This window comes from Gopherus flavomarginatus, chromosome 3 (assembly GCF_025201925.1).
Source record: "Gopherus flavomarginatus isolate rGopFla2 chromosome 3, rGopFla2.mat.asm, whole genome shotgun sequence".
Lineage (NCBI taxonomy): Eukaryota > Metazoa > Chordata > Testudines > Testudinidae > Gopherus > Gopherus flavomarginatus.
In genome coordinates, this window is record NC_066619.1 from 48282277 (window position 1) to 48308494 (window position 26218).

General features: G+C 42.8%; 1 protein-coding gene across 5 annotated transcripts in view; it reads left to right on the plus strand.

Moving 5' to 3' along the window:
* Positions 1–363: 363 nt before the first annotated feature.
* The window catches only part of POC5 (POC5 centriolar protein), a 59420-nt gene continuing 33565 nt past the window's right edge, over positions 364–26218 (plus strand). For 2 of the 5 annotated variants that reach the window (XM_050944598.1, XM_050944600.1), the window contains exons 1-2: positions 16902–16980; positions 20399–20499. In XM_050944598.1, the coding sequence (XP_050800555.1) occupies positions 20416–20499 (84 nt within the window). In that variant the 5' untranslated portion in view covers positions 16902–16980; positions 20399–20415. Of the gene's footprint in view, positions 520–16901; positions 16981–20398; positions 20500–26218 lie in introns of those variants that run through there. The other 3 variants (XM_050944596.1, XM_050944601.1, XM_050944597.1) reach the window with 3 other exon arrangements.

The window sequence follows — 26218 nt, forward strand, 5'->3', positions numbered from 1 at the left end:
TAAAAGGCCACAGAGAAAATCTAGTTGCTAGTTAATATAGAGGCTTGAACTGAAAACAGAATAGAAACATGAGAGTTTAGCCACAAACAGCCCTGTACTTTTCAGGTTTCTTAAGACTAGATGTTAAAGCTCTCTAATCAGTGAGGGGTGAGAGAAGAAAAGGTTCCAGAGAGTGAGGGCCACAGTCCAAAAACAAAATGCCATTTAGGAAGCGATTGTAATTACAGCTGCTATTGAGAATTGATAATACTTACTAAGGAAGCTGTTTCTACAAGTGAAAAAGCCATCCTAAAGTGACAAGTGAAAGGAGCTCCCTTTGTGGAGGAAAAACTGCATAGTTCTAGGGCGAAAGCTTTTCTGTGAATGACTGTGAAGACCCACTTAGCACTGGAATTCCATAACAGCAGGCTCTGGAAGGAATATCAAAAACTCATCCCTTTAAACTGTATTTTAATCAATTTATTCTTGCCAGGAAATCATGATCAAGACAGAACTGAGAAATGCGACTTCTTGGATCAGGTAGGATTGTTGTGACATGGGTGTGGGGGGAAATATATCTGCATTTAACTTTCTGGGACTCTTATTTCATTACAAACACCCGTAGGGGAAATCCTTACATTTGAACAAGGCTCTGCATTCATAGTCTAAAAGAAATGTTTTTATAACTGTGCCTGGGGAAAAAAATTGTTTTGACTTAATTGCAAACGATCATTAATTATGTAAGAGGTAAAGGGAGCTAGGCATGAATGTGCTCCCCATCTCCAGATGGATGATATGTTTATGCATGCTTCAAAGGGAATTCTCACACATTAATGTTGCATTGGGCTTTTGTGAATATGTGCGAGAGGAGAATTTAAGACTGTCATAGGAGTTTAAAATTGTAATCTTTACAGTTAATAGAAAATAGTTCGCCTTCAAATGAATGCTAGCTCTCATATTTTATTTCCTTCTTGCATCTTGTCAGACACTTACTTTAGAACTAGAAATATTCACTACATTTATTTTCACAGCTTTTAAGAGTCCATTCAAAGTAAAAGCACATAAAATGCTTACAGTTCTCCGCCCCGCCTCTTTCCTTTGCCACTGCCCTAGCAAACAGATGCACTTTTCCTCATTCCTCCTTTTCCTGGGCCATACTGGGTCATTGCTGCCATGGCAGTTAGCAGTATGGCTGCTCCTGCTACTCAACCCAGCACATAAAAATAAGCAAGCATAAATGTATAGCTGGTCACATCTGTGTTAAATAAATCTGGTGTGAAACATACTAGTAGTTATGAAATTGTACAGGGTCCTGAAAAATGGAAGCAGAGAACTAAATGTAAGGTGTTGCAGTGCTGGCATTGCTGCCATTGACTGAGGATGCGCTCCAATTAACGAAAGGTATACTGCTAAAAAATAAATGATGGCAAGTAAATGTTTTTGTGTTTGGTATAACTGTATTTAGTGCTTGCTAGAAGCTGGACATGGTGAAGAAACTGGACCAGAGAGTGAAATATTCGTATGAATAAGGAATACAAGTAACTCCTGCAGAGTTGAAGGGGACATGTCCCTCCGATATTTTAATATTTTGATCATGGTCTTCTCAGTATGACTGACACATTCTAACTGTTCTGCTACCTTTAAAAATATGATTGCTTTACTACAGTAAAGGCCAGTTCTTAAGTGTCATCTTGATGTATATTTAAAAAATCAAAATACATGTGCTGATAATAGTTATTTTCAAATTTGTGTTGCTAATTGGCTAGTGTCACATCCTGAGAGAAGAAAACTTTGCCAAGACTCTTCAACTAGTAGCTTGATCAAGAAATAATCAAAGCCAGTTCTTTTCCTAGGAATTCTCACAACAGCAGCTTCCGAGTGTGTTGGTTAATCCACAAATTGTCTAAAACAACCCAATACAAACATGCCTCCCACTCCATTATTATTGATTCTATTAACTTTATTCCAATCAATGTCAAGACACTTGAAATTCTGCCATAATCAATATTGTTGTGCTCTGTAGATCTTATCTACATAAACACACCTTTATCTACCTCCTTCCTCTCCTGTCTTGTAGGTCTGTAACAATTTCCTATAATCACTTTATTCTATTTTAATTAAAACTCTTCTCCCCCAGTCATCAGAACATATATTATTCCTCTTTTCAGCTATGTCTCATAATAATATCCTTCCTAAATTTGGCTCATATACCAGTTAAATTGTTTTTCTTTGACTTTTCAAATAGTTCAAAAGCTTTCTATATAACCACCTACAATGCCATTTTTATGTCCATTGTATGTACAGCACAGTACAAGTTATTCACATCTTTTTTTAAATAAAAGATCTTCCCTCTCAGCTTCACAATACTCTGTGCTTTTCTGTTGGGTCCATAACACATTGGATGCAGACACAGCCACCATTTAATTTAATTGGAATTGTACCAGCTTAGTCCAGAAATTTGGTCCATTCATATCAAAGTTTTAACAAGTGGCTGTTGATTTGGGGCACCCAGACTGAGAAAGATTGGGCTTGATTACCAGAAGCTCTGAGGACCCCTAACTCCAGTTGAAGTCAAGAGAAGTTAAGCTCAAAATAGCTCCAGCTTCACTTGCCAAAACATAATGAGCTGAAGAAGAGCTCTGTGTAAGCTTGAAAGCTTGCCTCTCACCAACAGCAGTTGGCCCAGTAAGAGATATTACCTCACCTATCTTGTCACCCCAAAACAGAGGAATACAAAATCAATGGCTGCTTTTGAAAATTTGCCTGCAGGTCATTTTTATATAAATTCTAGCAACTCTTGTATTCACAGTCAGAAATCTGGTCATTAGTCTTACAGAAACGCTCCTTTCCTCTGTATAAATGGGTAGAATTCTTCCATTAATTAGGTGGCAGCAAGTTTTTAAGAAAAACAAAAATATTTATAAATTATTGTAATCCGTAATATTTTAGATGTTATAAATGTTCACTATTATAACACGGGATCATCTCATTAAATGATTTTTTTACTTTGAGATAATCTTAAAAGAGGGCATATTTAATCACTTAACCTGTATTTCCACCATACCAGTTCCTAGGGACCACTTGACTTCATTTGAAGAGCTTTGGAAAGAAAGATTCTCAGCTTTGACATTCTAACATCTTTATCACCATACCAGTAAGAAAGAAGACTCTTCCCTCTATCAGTAGCTGATAAAATTGTAAGAAATCTTGGGGAAAATAAAATAAATTTAGTATTGGTAAAACACACTAGTCTCTCTCCCTTTTTATTTTGACACAGGTAGAAAAAAGTTCTCTAACCCAAATTCTAGAAACTCTTACAGATCCAAAATGCATCATAAACACTGCTTTGAGAATTTGCAGCCCAGGAGAGAGGGCGCTAAGTAGCTGTAAAGCACACTCTTGATCCTGGGATGTTCCCATCCTCTCCCCAAAGGGAGAAGCACATGCAGTGGCATACCTTGGTTTGGTAGGGTGTGTCTTTATGTTGAAAAGAAAACTATACCTGTTGCAATGTGTCTTACCACATGTATTAAGAGGCAAGGCCAAAGAAATGCACCTTGCACTTGGACCAGACAGTGGTGAGATTTATGATGGTCCTTAGTTCTACAGTCTTGGACCGTCTCTGGAGAAAATTCTGTCTCCTGCACAGATGAATTTACTTTTATTGTTGAGAGTTCCATTTTGCCAGAGGAGCAGAGTTGTTGACCATGGTCTTTGTCCTAGAGTTTTAAATGCTCTTTAAAGGCTCCTGGGCCCAGGCCAGTGAGCACTTTGAAGATAAGGACTGAGACCTGGAACTTGATTAAAGGGAACTGGACTAGATGATCTCTTGAGGTCCCTTCCAATTCTATGGGAAGCCAGTGTAGAGAGTGGAGGACAGGTTTGATATGTTCCCAGTAGCCTGCATTTCTGAGGAGATGTGTTGCAGCATTCTGCACTAGTTGGAGTTTTCTAACTGCTGAAGGCTTCATGCCCCAGTATATTTCATTGCTGTAATCCAGCAGAGGTGACAAAAGCAATTGTAACAGAGACCAGGTCTTCATCCACCAGCAAGAGACAGTTTCCTAGTTAACTGGAGATGGTGCTGTATAAGAGCTCAGTGTCAGCAGGGAATTATGGAATCATAGGGTTAGACAGGCCTATAAGGGCCTAAACTGACCAATTGTGGGTTTGTATCTTCAACCAATGGAGAGATACTGTGGCTGCAAGCTCTTCAAAATACTTCCCTCTGCCTACAAGCATCAGCTCTGTCTTGGTTGGGTTCAGCTTCAGCCAGCTGTTCTTCATCCAAACACTGGGCCACCTTGGTGGTAGTAGTGGGGTCATGTATGGTGTGGTCATATGTGGTGAAGGATAGGAAGAACTGTGTATTATCTGCATATTGTTGGCACTTGAGTCTGTTTCTGACCAGTTCCCCTAGTGGTTGCATGTAGATGTTGAAAAGGGCCAGAGAGGAACTGATCCTTATGGGACTTTACAAGTGAGAGGTGTAGAGGTGGAGGTTCAGTTTCCCATCACTACTTATTGGGAATGTCCATCTAGGAAGGACTTGGCCATTTTATTGCATTGCCCTGGACTCCTGACACCTCTTACAGGCAAAACAGCAGAATCTCATGGTCAACAGTGCTGAATGCTGCAGAGAGGTCTGGCAGGGTAAGAACAGACGTCTGTCCTTTATCCACTGACATGAGAAGATAATCCATCAGTGCCATTAAAGTGGAATTGGAAAAATTCCATGTCCTGGCCTGAATTCAGATTGTGTTGTGTCTAGAATGTTGTATCTTGAGTTAGATCTTGTTGTTGGCCTCTTTCTTAGCTTTTCTATGAGCTAGGCAGTGATTGGCTAGGACTGAAGTATCCAGGGTGGGTTTCTTCAGTGTTGGTCAGTCTTTTGCACGGTTGGAGGGGGAAGGGAAACATCCCTCTCTGAATGAGATGTTGGCTATTTTGGTTAGGAGTGGCACTAGTTGTTCATGCCTCTCTTTCACAAGCCAGGAAGGGCATGGGTCAGATTCAGTAGTCCTGGGTATACTGCAACCTCAAACCCACTCCCATTGTGAAGGTATCCTGGAAAAGTAGTTTTACAGCTGTATACCACAGTGCCTGAGCTGGGGAAATCATTCCCTGTCTAGATACAAAGCTTTTGGGGCCCTTTTAAGCAACTGCAGCCCTTTCATGAAGAGTAAAGAAGCCAGAGAGGTGCATGTGGGGGAAAGGACAGGCAGCAAAGAATGTATTCACAGAGGTGTGTGGAATGCCCCTGCTTATCCTACGTAGTTTTGCTCTGTGGTCATCAGCTTCTTATTGTAAAGAGTACTGCAGATGAGTCAAGGGTTATGGTGGTCAATCCATACACAATATATTTCCACTAGGCCAAAACCCATGAGGGATGGGAGCAGTAGACCACAAGAACTGTTCCTCCTGTGTATACATCTGTTAGGAGGCCATGAGCCATCTGTAATACCATGGTTAGTTGGGTCTGGGGGTTTCATCCCTGAACTCGGCAACATTTTTCTGTGTAGAGCAAAATTGTTGTACCTGCGGTTTGCTAACATTACCAGGATTTGACCCCAATTACTTATTCCAGGAAATTGAGAAGACAGAGCATTCTTTGCCTGTCTGACCCTAGTGCAGACTTCAGCAAGAAATGTCTTTTGCCACTACCATCAATAAAACCCAGACTAAAACTGTCTCTCCTCCTATGCTGTGTAGATTAGAGTAACTCCTGTGTACTGGAAGAATTTTTCAAATGCAGCTTCATGACAGAGCAGCATGTTGTGTTGCCACCTGGTGTAGATGTGGTGTAAAAAAATACAAACCCTTTCACTTCTATGTGAGCAAAGCCTGCATAATTGCAAAGGCAAATCTCTCAGAAAAAGAAAAATATCTCAGCAATGTGACCAGCCTGACTCATGCAGTTGTTGGTGTCACTCTGGCATAACCCTAGGTAACTCGGAAAGGTGGTAGACCACAAGTGTCAATGAAGCCCTCCTGCTGTAGGCCTCAATGAACCAATGTTCCTCCATGTTAAACACTTTGTGTAACCTAATATGTTAAGAGCTGTAAAATGTAATGTCAGCAGTTAGTTTTCTGATTGTAACAGCCAGTTCCCTGCTGTAACACACTGGAGCTAAATTGAAGCAAGTTTCAAGGCCGCTTTTAGATACAGCATACATGTCTCTGTAGCAGAGAGGGAGGGGGAAGACAAAGGAGTGTGTGAGAAGGGAATGCTGCAGCTGGACAGAAGAGGGAGGGGAAGCAGGGGATCGTTAGTCAGCAAGAAAAGTTCTCGTGGGATATAAAGGAACAGACTGCTTGTTTTAGCTGTGCTTGATTTGAGGCATCAGCCTCCCAGCACCGCTTTGAGATCTCAAATAAACTTGTGTTTTGCTTCTCCACCCTGGTGTGTTCATTGGCGCTAAGCACTCTGGGCAACGAGCCGCTGTTGCTTGCCTCTGGCACTTCTGTGTCGGCAACACAGTGGACTGAAGTTAGTTCTGGTGGAAAAGACTGTACTCCAACTTGTGATCTAGTTCTGTGTCTAATCCCCACAGCTAGATTTGACAAGGGGAAAAGTTAGGGTGGCAGGCAAGGGAATTACAGCACTCAAACTGAAAGGGAAAAATGTACAGATCTACAGTTGTCAATCACTAACACTATGATCCTGCCACAAACATTGAGTGTCACACAATTGCTCATATAAATGGGATACTGTTAGAGGAAAAAAAACTGTTTTTTAAATTAATCATTTCCATTTTTCTTTTCTTACACATCAGTTTCCAAACAGATCTATACTTATAATTTTATTCAAAGGTTCTACCTAGTATTCCTTTGCACAAAGAAACTCTTAAAAGCAATAATATAAGCAGTATGAATATAATTAAAGCAGACAGATAATGATGGAAGCTATTGTTATTTCTAAAGGGTTTTTATTGGTGAACAAAGTTAATATAATTGAAGTTTAAAAGCTTTTTACTTATGTTTACAAAAAACAGTTTAATTGTTGCCAGCAGTTCTTTGTGGAGTCCACAAAGAAGACTTTTCTGCCTTTCTTTAAATAAGCATTACAAAATAAAAATTGTCTGGATTTGAATAATAGATTTCAGAAGAAACTGCAGTCTTTTCTGAAAGATGTTGATATTGTGCATTTTATGGTCATTCAATATATAGTTATAACAGAATTCTATAACTCCTGAAGGAAAATGTCACCATAAATGTTGCATATATGCATATTACCATTGAGGTCTTGGGAAATGTTGATCTTTTTGATCTCATATCAGAAGTGATTTAATCATCTGTTCTTTATAGTTTTTTAAACTATAAAGAATCTTTACCACAGAAATACTCAAGTGGTTGTTTAGCAAAATTCTTGATGGATGATGTTTTGACTACACTGCAGACTATTTCCTGCAGCAGCAATATGTCAGTGAATTGGGATTGTGTGACATGGCACTATTTGTAGCACCCTAGTCACTGAAGTTGCTGCAGTATGAAGAAAGCTGCAGGCTCGGCTATGAACAACTATATGCTTTCTGCGGAACCAAGCACCTGCATGGTAATCACTGGGCTAACATTGTATTTGGAAGAAACAGGAAATAAGGGGGAGCTCAGAGGGCTGAGGAGTGAAGGCTATAGGGACACCTTCTCTTGCTGTAAACCTGCAGTACACTGTTACTTTGCAAGGAAGGAATAAATACACACATGGTGGCATGTATCTATGACTGAGAGTCCACACAAACTGGCCAGATAGTGCAGTTCACTAGGTAGTGACAGACACCCTGACACATGGGGGGCTTGTCGAGGAGCATTAATCTTTAATGAGAGGAGACTCTAAGGGGACCTGTGCAAGGGCAAGAGATGCAGGCACAATGAACAAGATGCTGCACTGGGTTGTGGAACAACAAAAGGAGCTGAAGACCCAACAGATGGAGAGGCAAGCATTTCTGGGTTAGCAGGCAGCACAGCAATGAACATTACAGGAGTTCATCAAGGAACAGGCCCAGATGCAGCAATGTCTCCTGCAGAGGCTGGTGAGTTCCAGTGAGAGGATTGGAAATCAAACAGTAAACCTGGGGAAACATAAAATATCCCTGGGGGATGACTGCCTTTTAATGGGTGTGTAAGCAGAGTCAGGATGAGCTCTACCTTGACATCTGGTGGTGAATTATGGCAAGTGTGGAAAAGAATTTCAAAGGCTGATTGTGTTTGCATAGGCACACCCACTCCGCCTAGCATAGCCCACGGCAGCCTAAAATGGTTACTTTCACAGCTGTAGGATCCCCAATTCCTTTGTTATTGGGGCAGGAGGAATAAAATGTCACCCTGCTTAAGTAAATGAGGAACTATGAAACTGTTTTATGATAAAGGGTTTCACTATCAACTAATAGCACTTGCTAGACAAGGGACATGGGTTCCAAAACTCAGTCAATTGAGAGAGGCTGGGGATGGGTGGTGCAGGCTCCTTGTATGAGCCAAAAGCACCAGTTCCACCTACTCCTCTCTGGAATATCAGAGTTGATTTTTGATTCCCTTAAGAATCTAGATACAGGTTACTGAGCTGAACTCACTATGGGCTAATGGTGCACTAGCACTGGGGCTCCCCTACTGTGAGCTGAAATCACTAAAGAGCTGGACTTGCTGAGCTGAGAGCACCTGAGTATTGTGCTAACTAGTGGAGGAGCCTGAAGCTATACTGCAGAGCAGCTGGCAGAGCAGAGTGAGTGGAGCCGAGCAGTTTGTGTGGATGGCTGGAGTGGATCACGGGACAGCTGGTGGAGCAGAGCAGCTAGCAGAGTGGAGCAGCTGTGGGACGGGTAGAGCGGCGCACACAGCGAGCGGAGCCAAGCAGTTTGCGGGGATGGCTGGAGTGGATCACAGGACAGCTGGTAGAGCAAAGCAGCTGGCGGAGCACAGCACTTTGTGAGGACAGCTGGAGGAGCAAAGTGGAGTGGCTGGTAGAGCAGAGCAGTTTGTGGAGAAGGCGAAAGCGGAACCCAACAGAGAGGCAGGGCAGTTGACCCCGGACCACGTAAGGTGCCCCTTTCTACCCAGGCTGTCGGGGGGACGGACCTCTGCAGATAGACTCTCGAACTCTGGGGCTGCACTGACCTGGGACAGAGACTTTTGGATTGTGGGTGATCTTTGGATTGTTGGCCTCTAGGGACATTTGGGGTATTGGACTTTGGAGTCTTGGGGTGATTTGGGAGTTGCTGGACTCAAGAGCCTAGGGAAAAGGACATAGCCCAATTTCCTGGGGTGGGTCTTTGCTCACGGTTTGGTCTATGAACTCTAGTTGAGGTGTTTTTCCCAATTTAATGCTTGTTGTTAATCTCATGTAATTAAACCTTTTTCTGCTACACCGAGACTTTGTGCTTGCGAGAGGGGAAGTATTGCCTCTTTGAGGCGCCCAGGGGGGTGTGTAAGATTTTCCCAGGTCACTACGTGGGGGCTCGAGCTGATTTTGCATTACATTGTAGGGACGGGACCCCTATGTATTGAACCCAGCCCTTGTTGCTATTTAATTCAGCCTGGCAGAAGGGTTACAGGTGGTTACTGGTGCTGGATGGGACAAGGTGGTGTGGGCACTTCAGCTAGCTCCTTATCTGTCTGAGGCTCAGGTGGCCTATATGGCCCTGAGAGAGAACCAGGCCAAAAACTGATACCCTGTCAGAAAAATCCTGCCAAAAATTCAGGGCAGCCAGTTGAAATGGCAGGATACATCCCAAGGCCTTTGCACAGAAATGGCCAGATTGGACCCCTCAGTGGTTGCATCCAGATAGACAGGACATTGAGGCTCTAATGGACTTCCCATTATTCTGGAACAGGGGTCAGGGTTCAGAGGCACCAGCCAGACTCATTAAAGGCAGCAGTAAAATTAACAGAGGTGTATGTGGAGATAGACTTTCCATGGAAAGAGCTCTGTCCCACTGTGACCAAGGATGGGGGAAAATAAGGTTGAAGAAACTCATGTAGGGAAGCTCAGGAAGGCAATGCAAGGGGCAAACAAGGGGCCCCAGATGTCTGTGCAGTAATTTGCTACTAGTGCAGGGAAGAAGGCATGTAAAGAGAAACTTCACTTTCATGAATTGCAGGATTGCAGAATTCTATGGGTGGACAGGTGTAAAAGGTAGGGTGACCAGACATCCCAATAAAATCAGGATGGTCCCGATATTTAGGTCTTTGGCCCATGTCCTGACCGATCTTTGGTCAGGACGCAATTTGTCCTGATATTTTATTCCACTGGCAGCACTTGGCTGCTTATTTTTCTTCTCCCCCTGTCCCCCTTGCTGCTTCGCCAGCAGCAGTTGGCTTTCCCCACTCCCTCACTGCTCCACCAGCAGCACTTGGTGGACCTCCCTCATGTGTCCTGATATTTTCTCCCTCTCATCTGGTCACCCTAGTAAAAGGGGAACCTGAAATAAGGATTCCTGTGACAGCAGGCTGAAGAATACAAAGAGCATTGTGGATTCAGCAGCAGCATGTTCCATTGTATAGAGCACCCTGGTTAAGTCACAGTGGTGATAGGAGGGGGTGACAGTAACTATTTATTGTATGCAGGGGGGGAGGAAAAGAGCACTTATCTAGTGGCAATTATCCACTTGGAAGTAGAAGGGAAGTTTAGATGGCAGCAAGTAGGGACAGTGAAGTCATTGCCTTATTCAGTAATCCTAGGAACTGACTGGACCCCATTCCCCTTATGTAAAATGTGTAGACTATGGAGGAAGAGAACCTAACTGGTGGATCCATGTAAAAAGCTCACAAGTGTAGACTCTCCAGTGAGTCCTCCAGGTCTAGTATGTGATAACCCTAGACATATGGTAACAAGCTCAGAAAGATGCAATACATGGGAAGACTTGAGGAGGAAAACGTGAGAAGGGGGCAGTGAAGCAGGGAGTGCTAGAGCCAGGATACCTAGAGAAGGAGGGCAGAGGCTTCACCAGCTCCCAGGAGGTACCAGCCCTGGACAGGCACGTGATACCGAACACACAGGAGAGGGAAGGGTTCTGACAAAGATGCCATGGTTTGCAAACCTACCCTACTATTCCCCAACTAGGGGCAAGATAAGTCAGGAAGAGAGGGATCCCAAGATTCTAGCTCTAGAGGGACAATTCATGGGGGTTGATATGAGCCTGGAGCCAAGTAAACTATAAGAAAGATGGGTGGGATGTGATTGGTATGATCAATGGGCAGAGATGGAACTGTGGAAGAAACCTTCACCTTCTAATTGTACCTTTTGGGGGTGGAAGGGGGGAGACCTTCACCAGTGTTCCATGGAGACTAGCTCCAAAGGGAACAGGATCCCCCAGTAGAATCCCAACCCTGTAGAGACAGTAGGGTAAAGGCAGTAAAGAAGACCTCTTCCGGAGGCAAGAGAGGACCTCGAGTGAAATAAGCACAGGAGGGCTGTGACAGGACACTGTTAGAAGCACCTTCATAATTGATGTTCCTGAAGCATGAAGAAGGCTGCAGGCTCAGCTATGAGTAATTAAACTTTTCTGTTGGGGGTATACTTATGGTGAGCTCTTCATAAAACAATTTTAAAGTCATGACTTTAAAGCACTTTTTCCCTAGGATACAGAGACTCTGTTTACAACCATAGCAATCAATGTTTAATTCACTACAGAAGGGTACCACAGTTACAGGGTTAAATGCACCTCTTTCCCCTCTGGTCTCTGAGTTCACCCCCTCAGGCCTTGTCCCCTTACCTCTCCTGGGGTGGAATCATGTGATTCTTCCCCTTTTAGACCAAGTCCTGGTCTATAGTACCCTGTGTATCTACCATGCTTACCTAACAAATCTGATTGGGTTCAGAACCTGCAATTCTCCCCTGTGGGAGTCTGACTAGTGATGAACCAAGTAACCAGATAGCTGTCTTAAACCCAAGTATAGTTTTATCTTAACAGTAGGAATAAAGCATAACACAAGAGAAAAATGATTTTAAATCAGCAAAAGGTCTACACACATCTTAGCTAGAGTCCTGCTATCCTTTAGTAGCACCCCTAACGGGCCTTTACTTTCCCAGTCACCCCTATCCTCTGGGGTCAGGGTGTCAGTCTATATCACTCTCTCCCTCTGCTTGAAGAAGTATGTCACTTTAAATCTAGTCGGGATCTTTCTTCTCTTGTTCTCCTTGGACCCTACCTTGACAGTCTAATCCAGTGAGCTCATCAGGAGCTCAAAGGTAAAACACCAAAGTAGATGGCTATTGTATTGTGTAAGAGTTAGTAGTCAGCTATCTCAAGCCATTGTTCTGCTTCCTGTTCATTTTTCCAACATCCTGCTATTAAACCAAAACATTCGTATGTAAACATCCCAGTATTTAGCCAGTATTGTCATACAGTAAACATTCCAATAACCAGGTCAAATACAGCATTCATAAATTACAAAGCAGCCTCTCTTGCACCATGCAGGACTCACTTATTATTTCCCAAATTCAAGGGAAACTTATTGAGTATTATAAGAACTAGTGTAACATAGTTCAGGCCAAGCTTGACAAGCATGAAAATTTCATGCAGATGAGACTAAGTTCACTTTATCTTTTGAAACCTTTGATAAGTGTTTTGAAGAACAAGCGTTTTTTTTGTAGGTGATATTAAAATGATTAAATCTGTGCAAAAAACAAACAAAAACACAGAGAAAAAAAGTAAGAGCTACAATATTTAGACTTGTTAACTCTGCCTACATGGTTCACTCTGTAGAGAGGATACTTTTTCTGGCTTCAAACCACTACTGCGACTTGTTTGACTAGAAAAGCAAATGAGTATAAGTAGCTGGAAAGGCCTAGAATAATTATCTTCCCTCAGTGAAAATATCTGTACATACTGCACTGCAATAGAAGCAATAGTGAAGATGATTAGTATTTTTGAGGCATAGTAGGAATCAAAGTTTCAATAGACTTCATCAGTCAACAAAACCCAAAGTGTGGGAGGAGAATAATTATTGTCATTTTCCCCACTCTCTAGGCATCTACAATTATCCTTTTAATTGTAGTAATAAGCTTCATACCCTTGATCTCCTTTGCCTTTTATCCACCTAATTAAAAAGTGCTGGTAAAGGTTTGCACAATAAAGATTGGTTGGAGTAATCATTGCGAACCCCCTCCAATTTTCAAATGCTTGGATCTCCTCAACCAAAGGCAGTATCAGGTTGAAAAATTGACACACTCATATTTTCTTAAAGGCCAAATATTGCTCTGACTGGTGAGAATCATATTACAATTTATTATTTATTTATGGACCATATGTTTACAAACTGTTCTGTGGGGGCATACACTCTTTTATTAAAGAAGGAGCAATGTGCACCCTAAACTAGCTTGTGCTGCACAACACTGCATATACAAGAGCTGTTTGGGAGCTTAACCATGTTTCTAGTCAGAAGAGTGTGCCCCATAGGTAGTCTGGTACTGTTGAGAGAGTGGATGGTGAAAAGCCTTTTATTTCCTTTGCCCGCAACTCTTCCCATACAGTACAGGCAGTATTTGCCCCTATATAATGTAACTTGGTTACTTTTTAGGAATATCAGATAACATTTGAAATATTTTCTTTTTAGAATTTCACAATGTACATGTACCTCTTATGTGGAAACACTAATCAATCCTTTAATTGATGCACTCTGCTCAAGTGAACTGCGTGCTGGAGCAGTCTTTTAAATGCCCACATGCCCTCTGGAGAGGGTCCAGAGAAGAGCAACAAGAATGATTAAAGGTCTTGAGAACATGACCTATGAAGGAAGGCTGAAAGGATTGGGTTTATTTAGTTTGGAAAAGAGAAGTCTGAGAGGGGACATGATAGCAGTTTTCAGGTATCTAAAAGGGTGTCGTCAGGAGGAGGGAGAAAACTTGTTCACCTTAGCCTCTAATGATAGAACAAGAAGCAATGGGCTTAAACTGCAGCAAGGGAGATTTAGGTTGGACATTAGGAAAAAGTTCCTAACTGTCAGGGTAGTTAAACACTGGAATAAATTGCCTAGGGAGGTTGTGGAGTCTCCATCTCTGGAGATATTTAAGAGCAGGTTAGATAAGTGTCTATCAGGGATGGTCTAGACAGTATTTGGTCCTGCCATGAGCGCAGGGGACTGGACTCGATGACCTCTCGAGGTCCCTTCCAGTCCTAGAGTCTATGGATCTATTGCAACATTTCTTTCACAGAAATTTGCCAATTGGGTAGAACTAGAAGTATATTTTACCCCATATTAGTGGTATGATGAGGTAGAAATGAAGCCATTATAAGGGACCAGGGCATAAGTGGTCTGGCCTAGAGATCACAGCTGGGCTGAAGTCCACAAGTGAGGAACAGTAGCCAGTGAGAAGAGGTCAGAGGAATCATGAGAACCAGTTTCAATAAGAAAAAGATTTGAATCATAGAACCATAAGGTTGGGATCACAAAGGTGATCTAGTTGAATCTAAACCAGTGGTCACCAGCCAGTCAATTGCAATCGACTGGTCCATCCTAGAGGATCTCTCAGTTGATCGTAAACTACAGCAGTGGAGTGTGGGTGCACCTAGGGCAGACTCCCTGCCTACCCCAGCCCCACACCATTCCTGGAAGCGGCCAGCACAGCCCCAGGGGCAGGGGTCTCCCTCTGTGTGCTGCTCCTGCTCCCACTGGCCAGGAGAGCTGCAGATGCAGTGCTTGCAGAGAGGGACAGCGCGGGGAGCCACTTGCCCCCTGACCTCCTCCAGGGACCACAGGTGCGCACTGGCTCCTTCCAGGAGTGGTGTGGGACTGGGGTAGGCAGGGAGCCTGCCTTAGCCTTGCTGTGCCTGCCACTGACCAGGAGCTGCTGGAGGTAAGTGCTTCCCAGTGGGAGGCTGCACCCCAATCCTCATCCCTGAGGCCCCTCCTGGAGCCAGCACCCCATACTCCCTCCTGCACTGCGAATCCCCTCCTGCACCCCAAGTCCCACCCTGAGCCCCTTCCCAGAGCCAGCACCCCAGCCCCAAATCCCCTCCTGGAGCCAACACCCCATACCCCCTCCTCCACCCCAATACTCTGTCCCAGACCATACCCCACTCCTGCACCCAAACTCCTTCCTAGAGCCTGCACCCCTCACCCTTACAGTGGCTACCGCACCAGCCCTTAAAATAGTTGCTGGAGCCCCACCGCCTCCTCTCCAGGGCTCCTGGGACGATTTAAAGGGTCCAGGTCTCCGGTAGCCGCTACCACCCCGGGCCCTTTAAAATCATCCCTAGAGCCTGCCAGAGCCCTGAGATAGTGGCGGCAGGGCTCCGGCGGCAATTTAAAGGGCCAGGGACTCAGCCACCGCTACAGCTCCAGGCCCTTTAACTTGCTGCCGGAACACCATCGTTGCTACCCCAGGCTCTGGCAGCAGGGCTCCGGGGATGATTTAAAGGCCCATGGGTGGTAGTGGCAACCAGAGCCCCAGGCCCTTTAAATCACTGCCCGAGCCCCCGGCTGCCGCTGCTGCTGCCACAACCCCAGCCCTTTAAATCCTGATTTAAAGCACCTGAGTATTTAAAGGCCCCACCCCTTCTGGTAGAGGCCCCGCTTCCTCCTAAGGACTCCAGAGTACTAGTAAGTCCTTTAAATTACTTTCACCCCTGGGATAGGGATTGACTATTGCTTGGGATGAAGTTTTGTGGTGGTTTGGCTGCTTTTATTTTGATTAAGTGTATTTTAGTGGGTGTTAAAACCTATTACTTCTAGATGCTTTTAAGATGTATTCTATTTTAGATTTTTATAAATATAGTATATTATTTGTGTGTATATTTGCTCTGAGTTTATATGTTTAGATGCTATGTTTCTTCTATCATCAGGCTAGTGTCAGGCTAAATGTCATGTCTATTTCATAAGTTATCAGAGCTAGACTGTTGAATATGTGTCTGCTGTACACCAGATGGTGTAGCTGTCACCAGCATAACTGGAGGCTATAATTTAGTGTGAAGCCATTTTACACCCCACCACCTGTTCTACAAAAAGCATGATTTAAATGGTATCAGGATCAACAAAGAGACTAATGGGCAAAGGGATTCTCTATATTCCTTACTATATGCAAGTACAGCCTTAAAATCGAAGTTTGACTTTCTATTAATTATAGCCCAGGACTTATTGCTATTGGTCACCCAATGGTTGCATGCAATGGAGTGATTTTGCTCCAAATGCCGAAGACGTAGCTTTTGCCCAACATGCCGAGCGACACTGACAGTAAGAACCAGAGAGGAACCATTCTCTCTACCCCAGCTGTCTTTTCTGAGGGTTTAAAACAACCAGTGGACATTGGGGTGACCTGTATGTGTTTTGGTGGATTTTTTTTTTAATTGGAGATATACCAATCTCCTAGAACGGGAAGGGACCTTGAAAGGTCATTGAGTCCAGCCCCCTGCCTTTGCTAGCAGGACCAAGTACTGATTTTACCCCAGATCCCCAAGTGGCCCCCTCAAGGGCTGAGCTCACAACCCTGGGATCAGGCCAGAGCACCAGTTCGGGCAGCCCTCTGACGTGCCTGGTGGCTTTAGCACGGATTTCCGCAATTGACAGGAGTGTCCCAGGCAGCCGTGGCCGTTAGGCTGGGCCCTGGCGTCAGCCACGCACAATACGTGCCCGAACCCACTGGCGGCAACAGAAAACCGGCCCTGCTCACGTGACACCCTCACGCCAACTGCCTGTTCACTACCCGCCTTCCCGGCCCGGGCAGCACCGCTGGCCAATCAGCGGGCGGAAGCAATCCTACCCACGGGGCACACGATGCCGATCAGAGACGGGCACAGCGCTCCACTCTCAGACCTCAGGAGCCCTGGCAGCACCAGCGGCTGCGGGCCGATTGGGGAGGCAGTTACCTGTGAGCCCCGCCCACGTCAATTGCGCACATAGTGATTGGCTGCGCTACGAAACGGCTATCCAATGATAGGATGCTTTACAAAAGTACTCACAACCAATCCGAGAGGCTTTGGCTTTTACCGACGGCACTTTGAAACTGTCAAGCTCCCGAGTGAGCCGGGGCCGCAGAGGGGAGGCTGAGCCCGGAGGTGGGGGGCTACGCAGGTATGAGGAGCTCGCGGGGGTCCTGCAGGGGAGACCGAGTCCCTGCCAGTCTCCCTGGGGGAGAAGGGAGGGTGCACATCATACAGTGGGGAGTCTCCATAGTTCTGTGAGCCTGCGGCGCCCCCAGCTATTCCCCTCCCAGCCGTGGCCCCTGATGCCCAGCCCGTCCCATAGCCACGGCCTCTCGCCCCCTAGCCACGGCCCCTTGTGCCTCGCCGCTCCCCCATAGACACGGCCCCAACTGCTCCTCTGCCTCCTCGACCCATAGCCTCTGGCCCTGTGTCTCCCTGCCCCATAACTACAGCTGCCACTGCCCCTCTGCCTTCCCCCCGCAAACTAGCCCCCACTAACCCATAGCTCCTACTGATCCCCTTCCATCCCCCATAATTGCAGCCCCCACTAACCATCCTGCCTCATAACCTTTGTGACCCCCTTGCTCCAATATCTACAGTCCTTGCTGAACTTCCCCACCCACCCATTATTCACAGCCCCCACTGAACCCGCCCAGCCCCATGTGTGGTTATACATGAATACCATTAGCATGTTTGTAATTTTATCTGAACTTCTATGTCCATTTGTGACTCGAGATTTTCACTGAAATCCTGACCGCCCCCTGCACACCTGTGCATAGATGAGTCTCACCCTGGATTCCACACTGTCACTCCTTCAGTTATGTCAAATCCCCGACATTATTATCCATGACCTTATACAGTTAGCTTTGTGGGTAGCACTTTCAATTATTAGCAGTGCCCTTAACATGACTACTTGTGAAGTTATCCACAGCCCTCACAGAAGATGTGACCTTCCACCCCATATTTCAATACAGTAATAATTCCCTGCCCTGTGAGAGTCAGCAGCCTGTTTTCTCAGTTGCTGCTCCTCCCATTCTGCACATCTCAGCAGTATTATTGTTCAGTCTGACCTTGCTCTCACTAGTGCCCTTTGTAGCAGTTGTTCACCCACCATTGGAGCAACTCTGCTGGTGGTACTAATGGTGGAAGCTCTAGAGTGACCATTACTTGGAAAATCCAAATAAAAAACTTAATAGTATGGATATCACCTGTGTTTGCAAACTCAGGTGAGGTAAGGGGAAGATGAAGTGAACCCTGGATTATATAGAGAGGAGACAGATTTTCTTTTCTAACCTACAGAAAGATGCCCCAGCTAAGAGTTTTGTCAATACCAGGTTATTTGTAACATACTATGCTTAACCAAAGAAAAGTAAACATCAGATCTTCATTTAAAGTCAAGTGCTTTGCCCACTGGAATCAAAACAAATATGTTACTCCCTGCCCTAATTGGACCTTAATTTCTGAAAATAGTGATCTCAATGCAGTAAGCCAGTGTTTCTGTTTTGTTTTAGTGTGGGTTTCTTTTGTGAAATCTATTCTTCTGGATAGAAATCAAGAGAATTCCAAAGTTTAAGACATACTGGATTTTTTCTTTCAAATAAATGACCCGAACCTGAAACCGACAAATCTTGCAATTGTTTTAGTTGTACAACAAAATGCACAGTGAAGAAATATGAAGTGTTTTAGCAAATACTTTAAATTTCACTCTGTGTAGGGGGAGGGATAGCTCAGTGGTTTGAGCATTGGTCTTCTGAACCCAAGGTTGTGAGCTTAGTCCTTGAGGGGGCCATTTAGGGAACTAGGGGTTTTTAAAAAATGGGGATTTGTCCTGCTTTGAGCAGTGGGTTGGACTAGATGATCTCCTTCCAACCCTGATATTCTATAACAGTTATTATATCGCTTATGGCACATTGGGCACTAGCATTAATTGGAGACTAAGCAGTCCTGTCTCTTTGAGTTTGGACCAGAAACAATCACAGCCTTTGAAGTGTTTTTAAAATGTCAATTTCTCTGTTCTGAGAGTAGCTTTCCATTCCCCTAGTCATGGATAATTCAAAGGCAGGAATGCTGCATCTCCTGTTTTTGAAATATCTACAACAGTCACCCTGAGCACTTGGAAACCAAAAGTGTGAATTTCAGCAAGGGATTAAGCGTCCTAGGGCTTCCAGTCTCTCTAACAGATTTTAATTGAGTTAAAACAAATTCAAAATCATACTGGGGAAAGTAGCTTAAAGCTTTTCTTTATCTTTTTACATGACTGTAGTGATCTTGGAGGCTACTGTAGCTAACTTGTTCTGATGTCTGCGTGTGATGTCCTTAACAAATATGAGTTTGAGCCCTAACAGCATGCCTGCGCATCACTGAATTTAGTGGAGCTCTATGTGAGTGCAAGGGTGTAAAAGTTCAGTCTGGTGAAATCTTTGCATACATGATTTCTGCCTACAAAGTTTTCTTCCACACACCAGAAAATTAGTAAAGTTACTTAAATTCTGCAAGTATTGAAAGTAAAAAACAACTATACTAAGGGCAAAAAGTTTATGTAGTGCAAGAAGAGCCTCTTCTGTTTTTTGCTTTGTTTTTTGTTCCCCTGCGTCACACACACAAAAAACCCGAATAAACCACAAAACTGTTTAAGCGATACTAGATGATCAATTAGCCTGAGTAATGGTGTCTCCCCACTCTTTAAAGTGCAAACATAACTTCTATCCACATTACTACACATAACTAGGGGAATAAGACACTACCTATTGCTTAAGTATCAGAGGGGTAGCCGTGTTAGTCTGGATCTGTAAAAGCAGCAAAGAGTCCTGTGGCACCTCATAGACTAACAGACGTATTGGAGCATGAGCTTTCGTGGGTGAATACCCACTTCGTCGGATGCAAGACTCTTTGCTGCTTTTACCTATTGCTCGTCATTTTGAAAACAGTAATGGATATACAGACAGTTAAAAGGTGGTTAAATTCTATCATTAAATTAGCAGAAAGTAAAGGAATAGTGGCGAATTAAAAATTATTCTTCTGTCAGAAAATATCTATTTAAAAACTAGAAAATATTTTTTCAGTTTTCTTTTCGTACTTTATTTCACTTGTATAGACAGCCAGTTTCTCCTGTCATCTGTGTAGGTCTTTTTATACACAACCCTTTCCCCTGCCTATAAAACAGTTTGCATGAATGTACTCTAGACAAATCTTTCCCGTTCTCTTTTGCTCAGACACAGCTACCTGTTTCTCACCTGCACACCAGATAACCACACCACCCTGTCATACACACTCTAATCAGTTGTCCTAGCTCACAAATTCATACTTGACTCAATAATCATTTATTTATTCACCCATTCTCTTCTGCATACCCTAAAATTAATCCGTTTTCTTCTGTGCCCCACAAAATCTACTGCCTTTCAGCAGGGACGTCATCACCTTTCTTCCTGTTAGGGCTCAAGTCCTTTGACTCCTCCACGTCCCAGGTCCCTACATAGGGACTATCCTACCGAACACCCTTGTTTAGGGAAGGGCCACAATCATTTGTTGTAACTAGAAAATGAAGTCCAGCTTCTGCTATTTTATAGAATTGTCCTTGTGCAGAATGTCATCAGATGAGGAGAAAAGCTCAAGTCCAGTTTTGCCAAAAGACTCAGATCGAGGCAGTTCTGTCTCTTCAGATCTTCAGGTAGGACAGAAGCAACTGCATTTGAACCTCTTTTATGGCATTTTATTTGACAAAGTGTAACTGTGAAGATATGCTGTGGATAACTTTTCATCTTTTTTAATTTTTATTTATTTTAGGCATACAACAGAGAAATAAAAATATTAATGGAAGGAAGCAACATAGAGAATACAAGCAAAATTTGAGTTTTTAATAAGCAAATAACCACACTGCTAATTTGCGCTTAGTAAAGATTCAAACTTGATGTAACTACAAAAAAATAATTTAATATATGGAGCATGTGTCTACTTAAGCTTAAGAGACAAAACATTAATCCCAAAAGTAGAAAAATGCTGCTTTCTTGCAGCTGTTCTTACAGGTGTGAATTACCAAATTAAAACAATAAAACTGCTATTAAGAATAGAAAGCACCATTCTCCCTTTTGACTCTAGTGGCTAACCAATATTCAAGATCTTGAATGTTGTTTCTGTTAGGAGGAAGAAACGATGCTAGTAGTTTCTTTGGTGCAATCCTGTTTATTTACAAACAATGTGCATAGTCCCGTTTCCTTGAACACAATAGGAAGCAAACAGAAGGCAGTTTCTTTGCTCAGTATTCCAAGCCTCTTTTTCCAGCCAGCACTCTACCCAGAAAGTTCTCTCTTTGCTTTTTTTTCCCTGTGTCATGCCGCAAGTACTTCTCTGGCTGTCCTTCCCTTTCTGCTGCCTTATCCTTCTTTGATATTTATCTGTGTTTGCCCAGCTCCCATGCCCCCCAAAATAGCCAGTCTTCTGTATTTGCATTCTTCCCCCAGTGAAGCCTCTCTGCCCACATAGGTCAGCTCGTGACTAGCCTTGCCTCTGGCATGTCTTTTGGATGGTAGTTTTTATTATTTCAGCTATATGCTTTCCTAGGTCTGAGGCTACTGGAACACTATTTCCTCCTTTAGCCTCTCTGACACACTTCCTGTGCACTTTCTGCTACTTCTTCATGGAAATGGAGCCCTGCTGCCTACTTGCCTGGGGCCCCAAAGACCAGCACTGATCCATACGATACCCTAGTAACTCAAGTATACCCTCTCCCAGAACTCCGCCCAAATCATTGAGACTTCCAGTTTCCTTCTTCAACAGACCAGATGGCAGGTGTGGCATGTAACAGACACTTTGGTCAATATTCTAACACCATTGCACTCTGGTTAACAACTAATGCACAAGAGCACATACCATTTAGAAAACTACTAACATCCTAAACACAATGCTGCTCACTAGCTCATTCTTCCCTTGGGAGTCTTTGGGGTCCATCTGTGTTCAGGAAGGCAGGGTTCTCCATACCTTACTAGGCTCCTACATGCAAATCTTTTGGTGGTGAAAAATGACTGAAGAGTTACAGGATCAGCTCCTGTCTTTTTATAACCTTCTAACCCCTCTTGTCAGGTGACCTCCTGGCCAGTGCTAACTGTTGATCTTGTTGCTAGGAGGATCTCTCCATTGACAAACTAGTTCTCCAGGTTGAGAGCCTGTCTTTTGGTATAGCAATTACATTTGAGTGGTCAAGTACTTGAGTCAGTAGCCCTATTTTGTTAGCCCTTTGCCCACCTACCTTTTGAATTGTAGGCCAGCTTGGAGGCAAACGTGCACAGAGAAGCTGCTACATTCAAAATGTAGTTTGCAGCTTGTTATAGAGAGAGTTAAAAATCTCAGAAAACTAATAAGCTGTGCAAAAAATCTCAAATCATCATAGGTTATACCCATGGTTGATGATGGATCAACATTATTTGGAAAGCTTAGAAGAGAGTGGTTTTGAGCTCTCACCTGGATTTGCAGTATCTCCAGTCTTTTTCATCCACAAGAATTAGTTTCATTAAAGAACTTGTATGTTTTGAATGGGTTGGGTTTTTTTTGTATTCTTAATCTTTCGATCTTTTCAGCAAGTATAACATGAGTCCAATACTAACAAAGATTCAACTTTCTCCTTTATTTAGTATAGAGATATATTCAAAACATGTACCTTCAACCACAAAATAAATTACAATCCCTCTCTTTTTCCTGCTGTACCTTCTGTGGTACAGGATAGCATGAGGATGCATCACTGCTAACCAGGGGTGAAACTGTGGCACATTGAAGTCTAACAGAACTGCTGTTAATGTCTGTTGGGTCAGGATTTCACTCCAGAGGTCTGTGGTCTAAAGATGTCAGCCCATTCAGGTGTTGCTATACTTCCTCCCCTGTCTTTTGTTGTGACTGCTCATTGATGTGGTATCTGGGAGGAAGCATGTCCACCCTCTCAGAACAGAAAAGGAAGTTGAAAATAACTGGCTTTTAGGAGATTTCAGTACCCACCCAAAACCAGAACTGTTTTATGTCTATTGTAGTTGGTACATGGTTTCATCCCCTCTAACCTTTCCTTCAGTTTGTTCACGCACAGATTTTACCATACAAGTGTTCTGTCAGAAACCTTAAGTTCCAGAAACCATATATCCGAACTTGTCTTTAATTGTCCCAAACAATGGATCTTCTATCACATCCCTTAAGAATCTATTCTACAGTCAGCTACATCTCAGTACAGGGGAGTTGAGCCTGATAATGAAAATAATTTTTTTTCTTAATGTAATCCCGTTATTTCTAGTTATATATCTGTGTATTGCTCCATCTCTAGCGTTAACGTTTTCAAATATTTGTAGACTTAAATTCCTGCTTGGCCGAGTCTGTATTGTTCTGAAACCTTAAAACAGGTCAGTTAGAGAGCTCCCCTGGCTTTACAGTTGATACAGTGTGCTATTGAAAATATTTGTTAAGCACTTTAAAGGTTAAAGGTGCTGCTTAAGTTTTAAACATTAGTAAATGCAACCTAGTGGCACCTCCTTCCCTGATCAGAAATGGCACTATAATATAAGCTTGGTCCTTAATGAAGCTCTTGCTTCTTAAAGCCACTGTAAACCACAATTGTTTTATGGAGTTTGGACAGATATTTCCTCTTATAGGAATGTAGCCAAAATAGGCTAATTTTGGCAACAAAAGAAAGTTTTGCCAGTTGGTAGAGAGGCATCCTAGCTTTCAGTCACTCAGTGGAACAAGTGTGCAATGTTGAAGCCCTTTTCTCAGGTTGAGCTGATTTGGTTTCTACCTGTCGGGCATCTATACATTTGTCCGTTTGAACTATAGATTTAGAAGTGATTTATCTTTGCAAGGCATGTGCTTCTTCCTCAAGTATAGTGTGTATATATATGGCTATGCCTCGTGTTGAATCCACCATCAGAAAGCCTATCAGCAAGGACAGTTTATCCATATTTCCAGCACTTAAGTCAGAGGATAAGACAAAGGCATTGCCATATAGCAAGTTCTGAAAATACAGGACTATGTCTTTATTAAATTGTTACTGAATATCAGGCAGGTCCTGAGGTCAGCATGCAGATAATAATCATCCATGTGGTTGGTTCAAAGTCTAGTCTAGTGTGACATAGTCACTATGGGTCAGATTTACAGAGATACTTAACATCTGTAGACGGATGCTGCTTTTCTTAGAACTATTAGTCTGATTATTTTTTTAATCTTGAAATCATAGAATCCTAGAAACAGGACTGGAAGGGATCTGGATAGATCATCTAGTTCAGTCCTCTGCATTGAGGCAGAACTAAGTATTATCTAGCCCATCCCTGACAGGTGCTTGTCTAACCTGCTCTTAAAAATCTCCACTGATGGAGATCTACAGTCTCTTTAAGTAATTTGTTCCAGTGATTAAGTACCCTGACAGGAAGATTCTCCTAATATCTAACCTAAATATCCCTTGCTGCAGTTTAAAGCCACTACTTATTGTTCTGTCCTCAATGGATAAGGAGAACAGTTTATCACTCTTCTCTTTATAACAGCTTTTTACATACTTGAAGACTGTTACCATGTACCCCCTCAGTCTTCTCTTCTCCAGATTACACAAACCTATTTTTTTCCAGCTTTCCTTGTAGGTCGTGTTTTCTAGACCTATAATCATTTTTGTTGCTCTCTTCTGGATTTTCTACAATTTGTCCAAATCTTTCCTGAAGCGTAGTGCCCAGAACTAGACACACTAGTCCAGTTGAGGCCTTATCAGTGCTGAGTAGAATGGAAGAATTAATTTTCGTCTTACTTACAACGCTCCTGCTAATACATCCCAGAATGATGTTTGCTTTTTTTTTGCAACAGTATTACATTGTTGACTCATATTTAGTTTGTGACACACTATAATCTCCAGATCCTTTTCTACAGTACTCCTTCCTAGGCAGTCATTTCCCATTTTGTATTTATGCAATTGATTATTCCTTCCTGAGTGTAGTACTTTGCATTTATCTGTATTGAATTTCATCTTATTTATTTCAGACCACTTCGCCAATTTGTAAAGATCATTTTGAATTCTAATCCTGTCCTCCAAAGTGATTGCACTCCCTCCCAGCTTGTTTTTTTCTGCAGACTTTATAAGTGTACTCTCTACATGCAGATATTTAATAGAACCAGGCCCTGGACAGATCACTGCAGGGCCCTGCTTGAATAGGCCCTTCCAGCTTGACAGTGAAGCACTGATAACTATTTTGAGTTTGGTTTTCCATCCAGTTATGCACCCACCTTATAGTAGGTTCATCTAGGCTATATATCCCTAGTTTGCTTATGAGAAGATCATGTGAAACAGTATCAAAGCCTCACTAAAGTTGAGATATATCACATCTACTGCTTCCCTCCATCCACACGGCTTCTTACCCTGTCAAATAAGGCTATTAGATTGGTTTGACTTGATTTTTGATGAATCATGTTGATTGTTACTTATCATCTTTTGTCTAGGTGCTTACAAGTTGATTATTTGCTCAAATTTCTTTCTGGGTACCAAAGTTAAGATGATGGGTTGATAATTCCCTGGGTTGTTTATATGCCCCTTTTTTTAATAGATAGGTACTATATTTGCCCTTTTTCAGTTCTCTGGTATCTCTTCCATCCTCCATGAGTTCTCAAAGATAATTGCTAATGGCTCAGATCTCTTCAGCCAGTTTCTTAAGTATTCTAGGATGTATTCCATCAGGCCTTGCTGACTTGAAAACATCTAGCTTGTTTAAGTAATTATTAACTTGTTCTTTCCCTATTTTAGCCTTAGATCCTACCCATTTACACTGATGTTCACTATATTTGTCATCCGATCACACTAACCTTTTTGGTAAAAGCTGAAAAAAAAAGTCATTTAATATTTAGCTATTGCTGAGTTTTCTGTTATACGTTTTCCCCATCTCATAGAATAATGGGGCTATTGTGTTCTAAGATATATTAATATTGCAAAACTAGGCTAAATAATCCCAACCTGTCTGACCTCCAGTTTCTAGCACTTTACCTCTAGAAGCCAATTTTATGCTCCAGTGGGATTTTGTAGTTGATGTACAGCACTGAAATAGCTTTGGAGTGATATTTAGAGCATGTGGGGGAAGGAAGGGATAACGTTTTGTATCTACGTGAACATTAAACTATTTGGGATTTTTTTATACTTCACATTTGCTGGCCACCTCTGCACTTCAGTGACAGGGTTGGATTTTTTTTGTTTTGATTTTTTTTAATAGGATAGAGGCATTGCCTTTTGGTTAATCACTTAAAATGTTCATAGTCCACATTAAATCTCATGGATTGCTCTTTGCTTGTTTCAATTAAAAAAAAAATACAAACTTCCTTTCTGTCAGCATTGCCCTGTAACTTTCTATGGCAAAGTTCCATGCTATAAATTTGGTGACTGTTTTAGA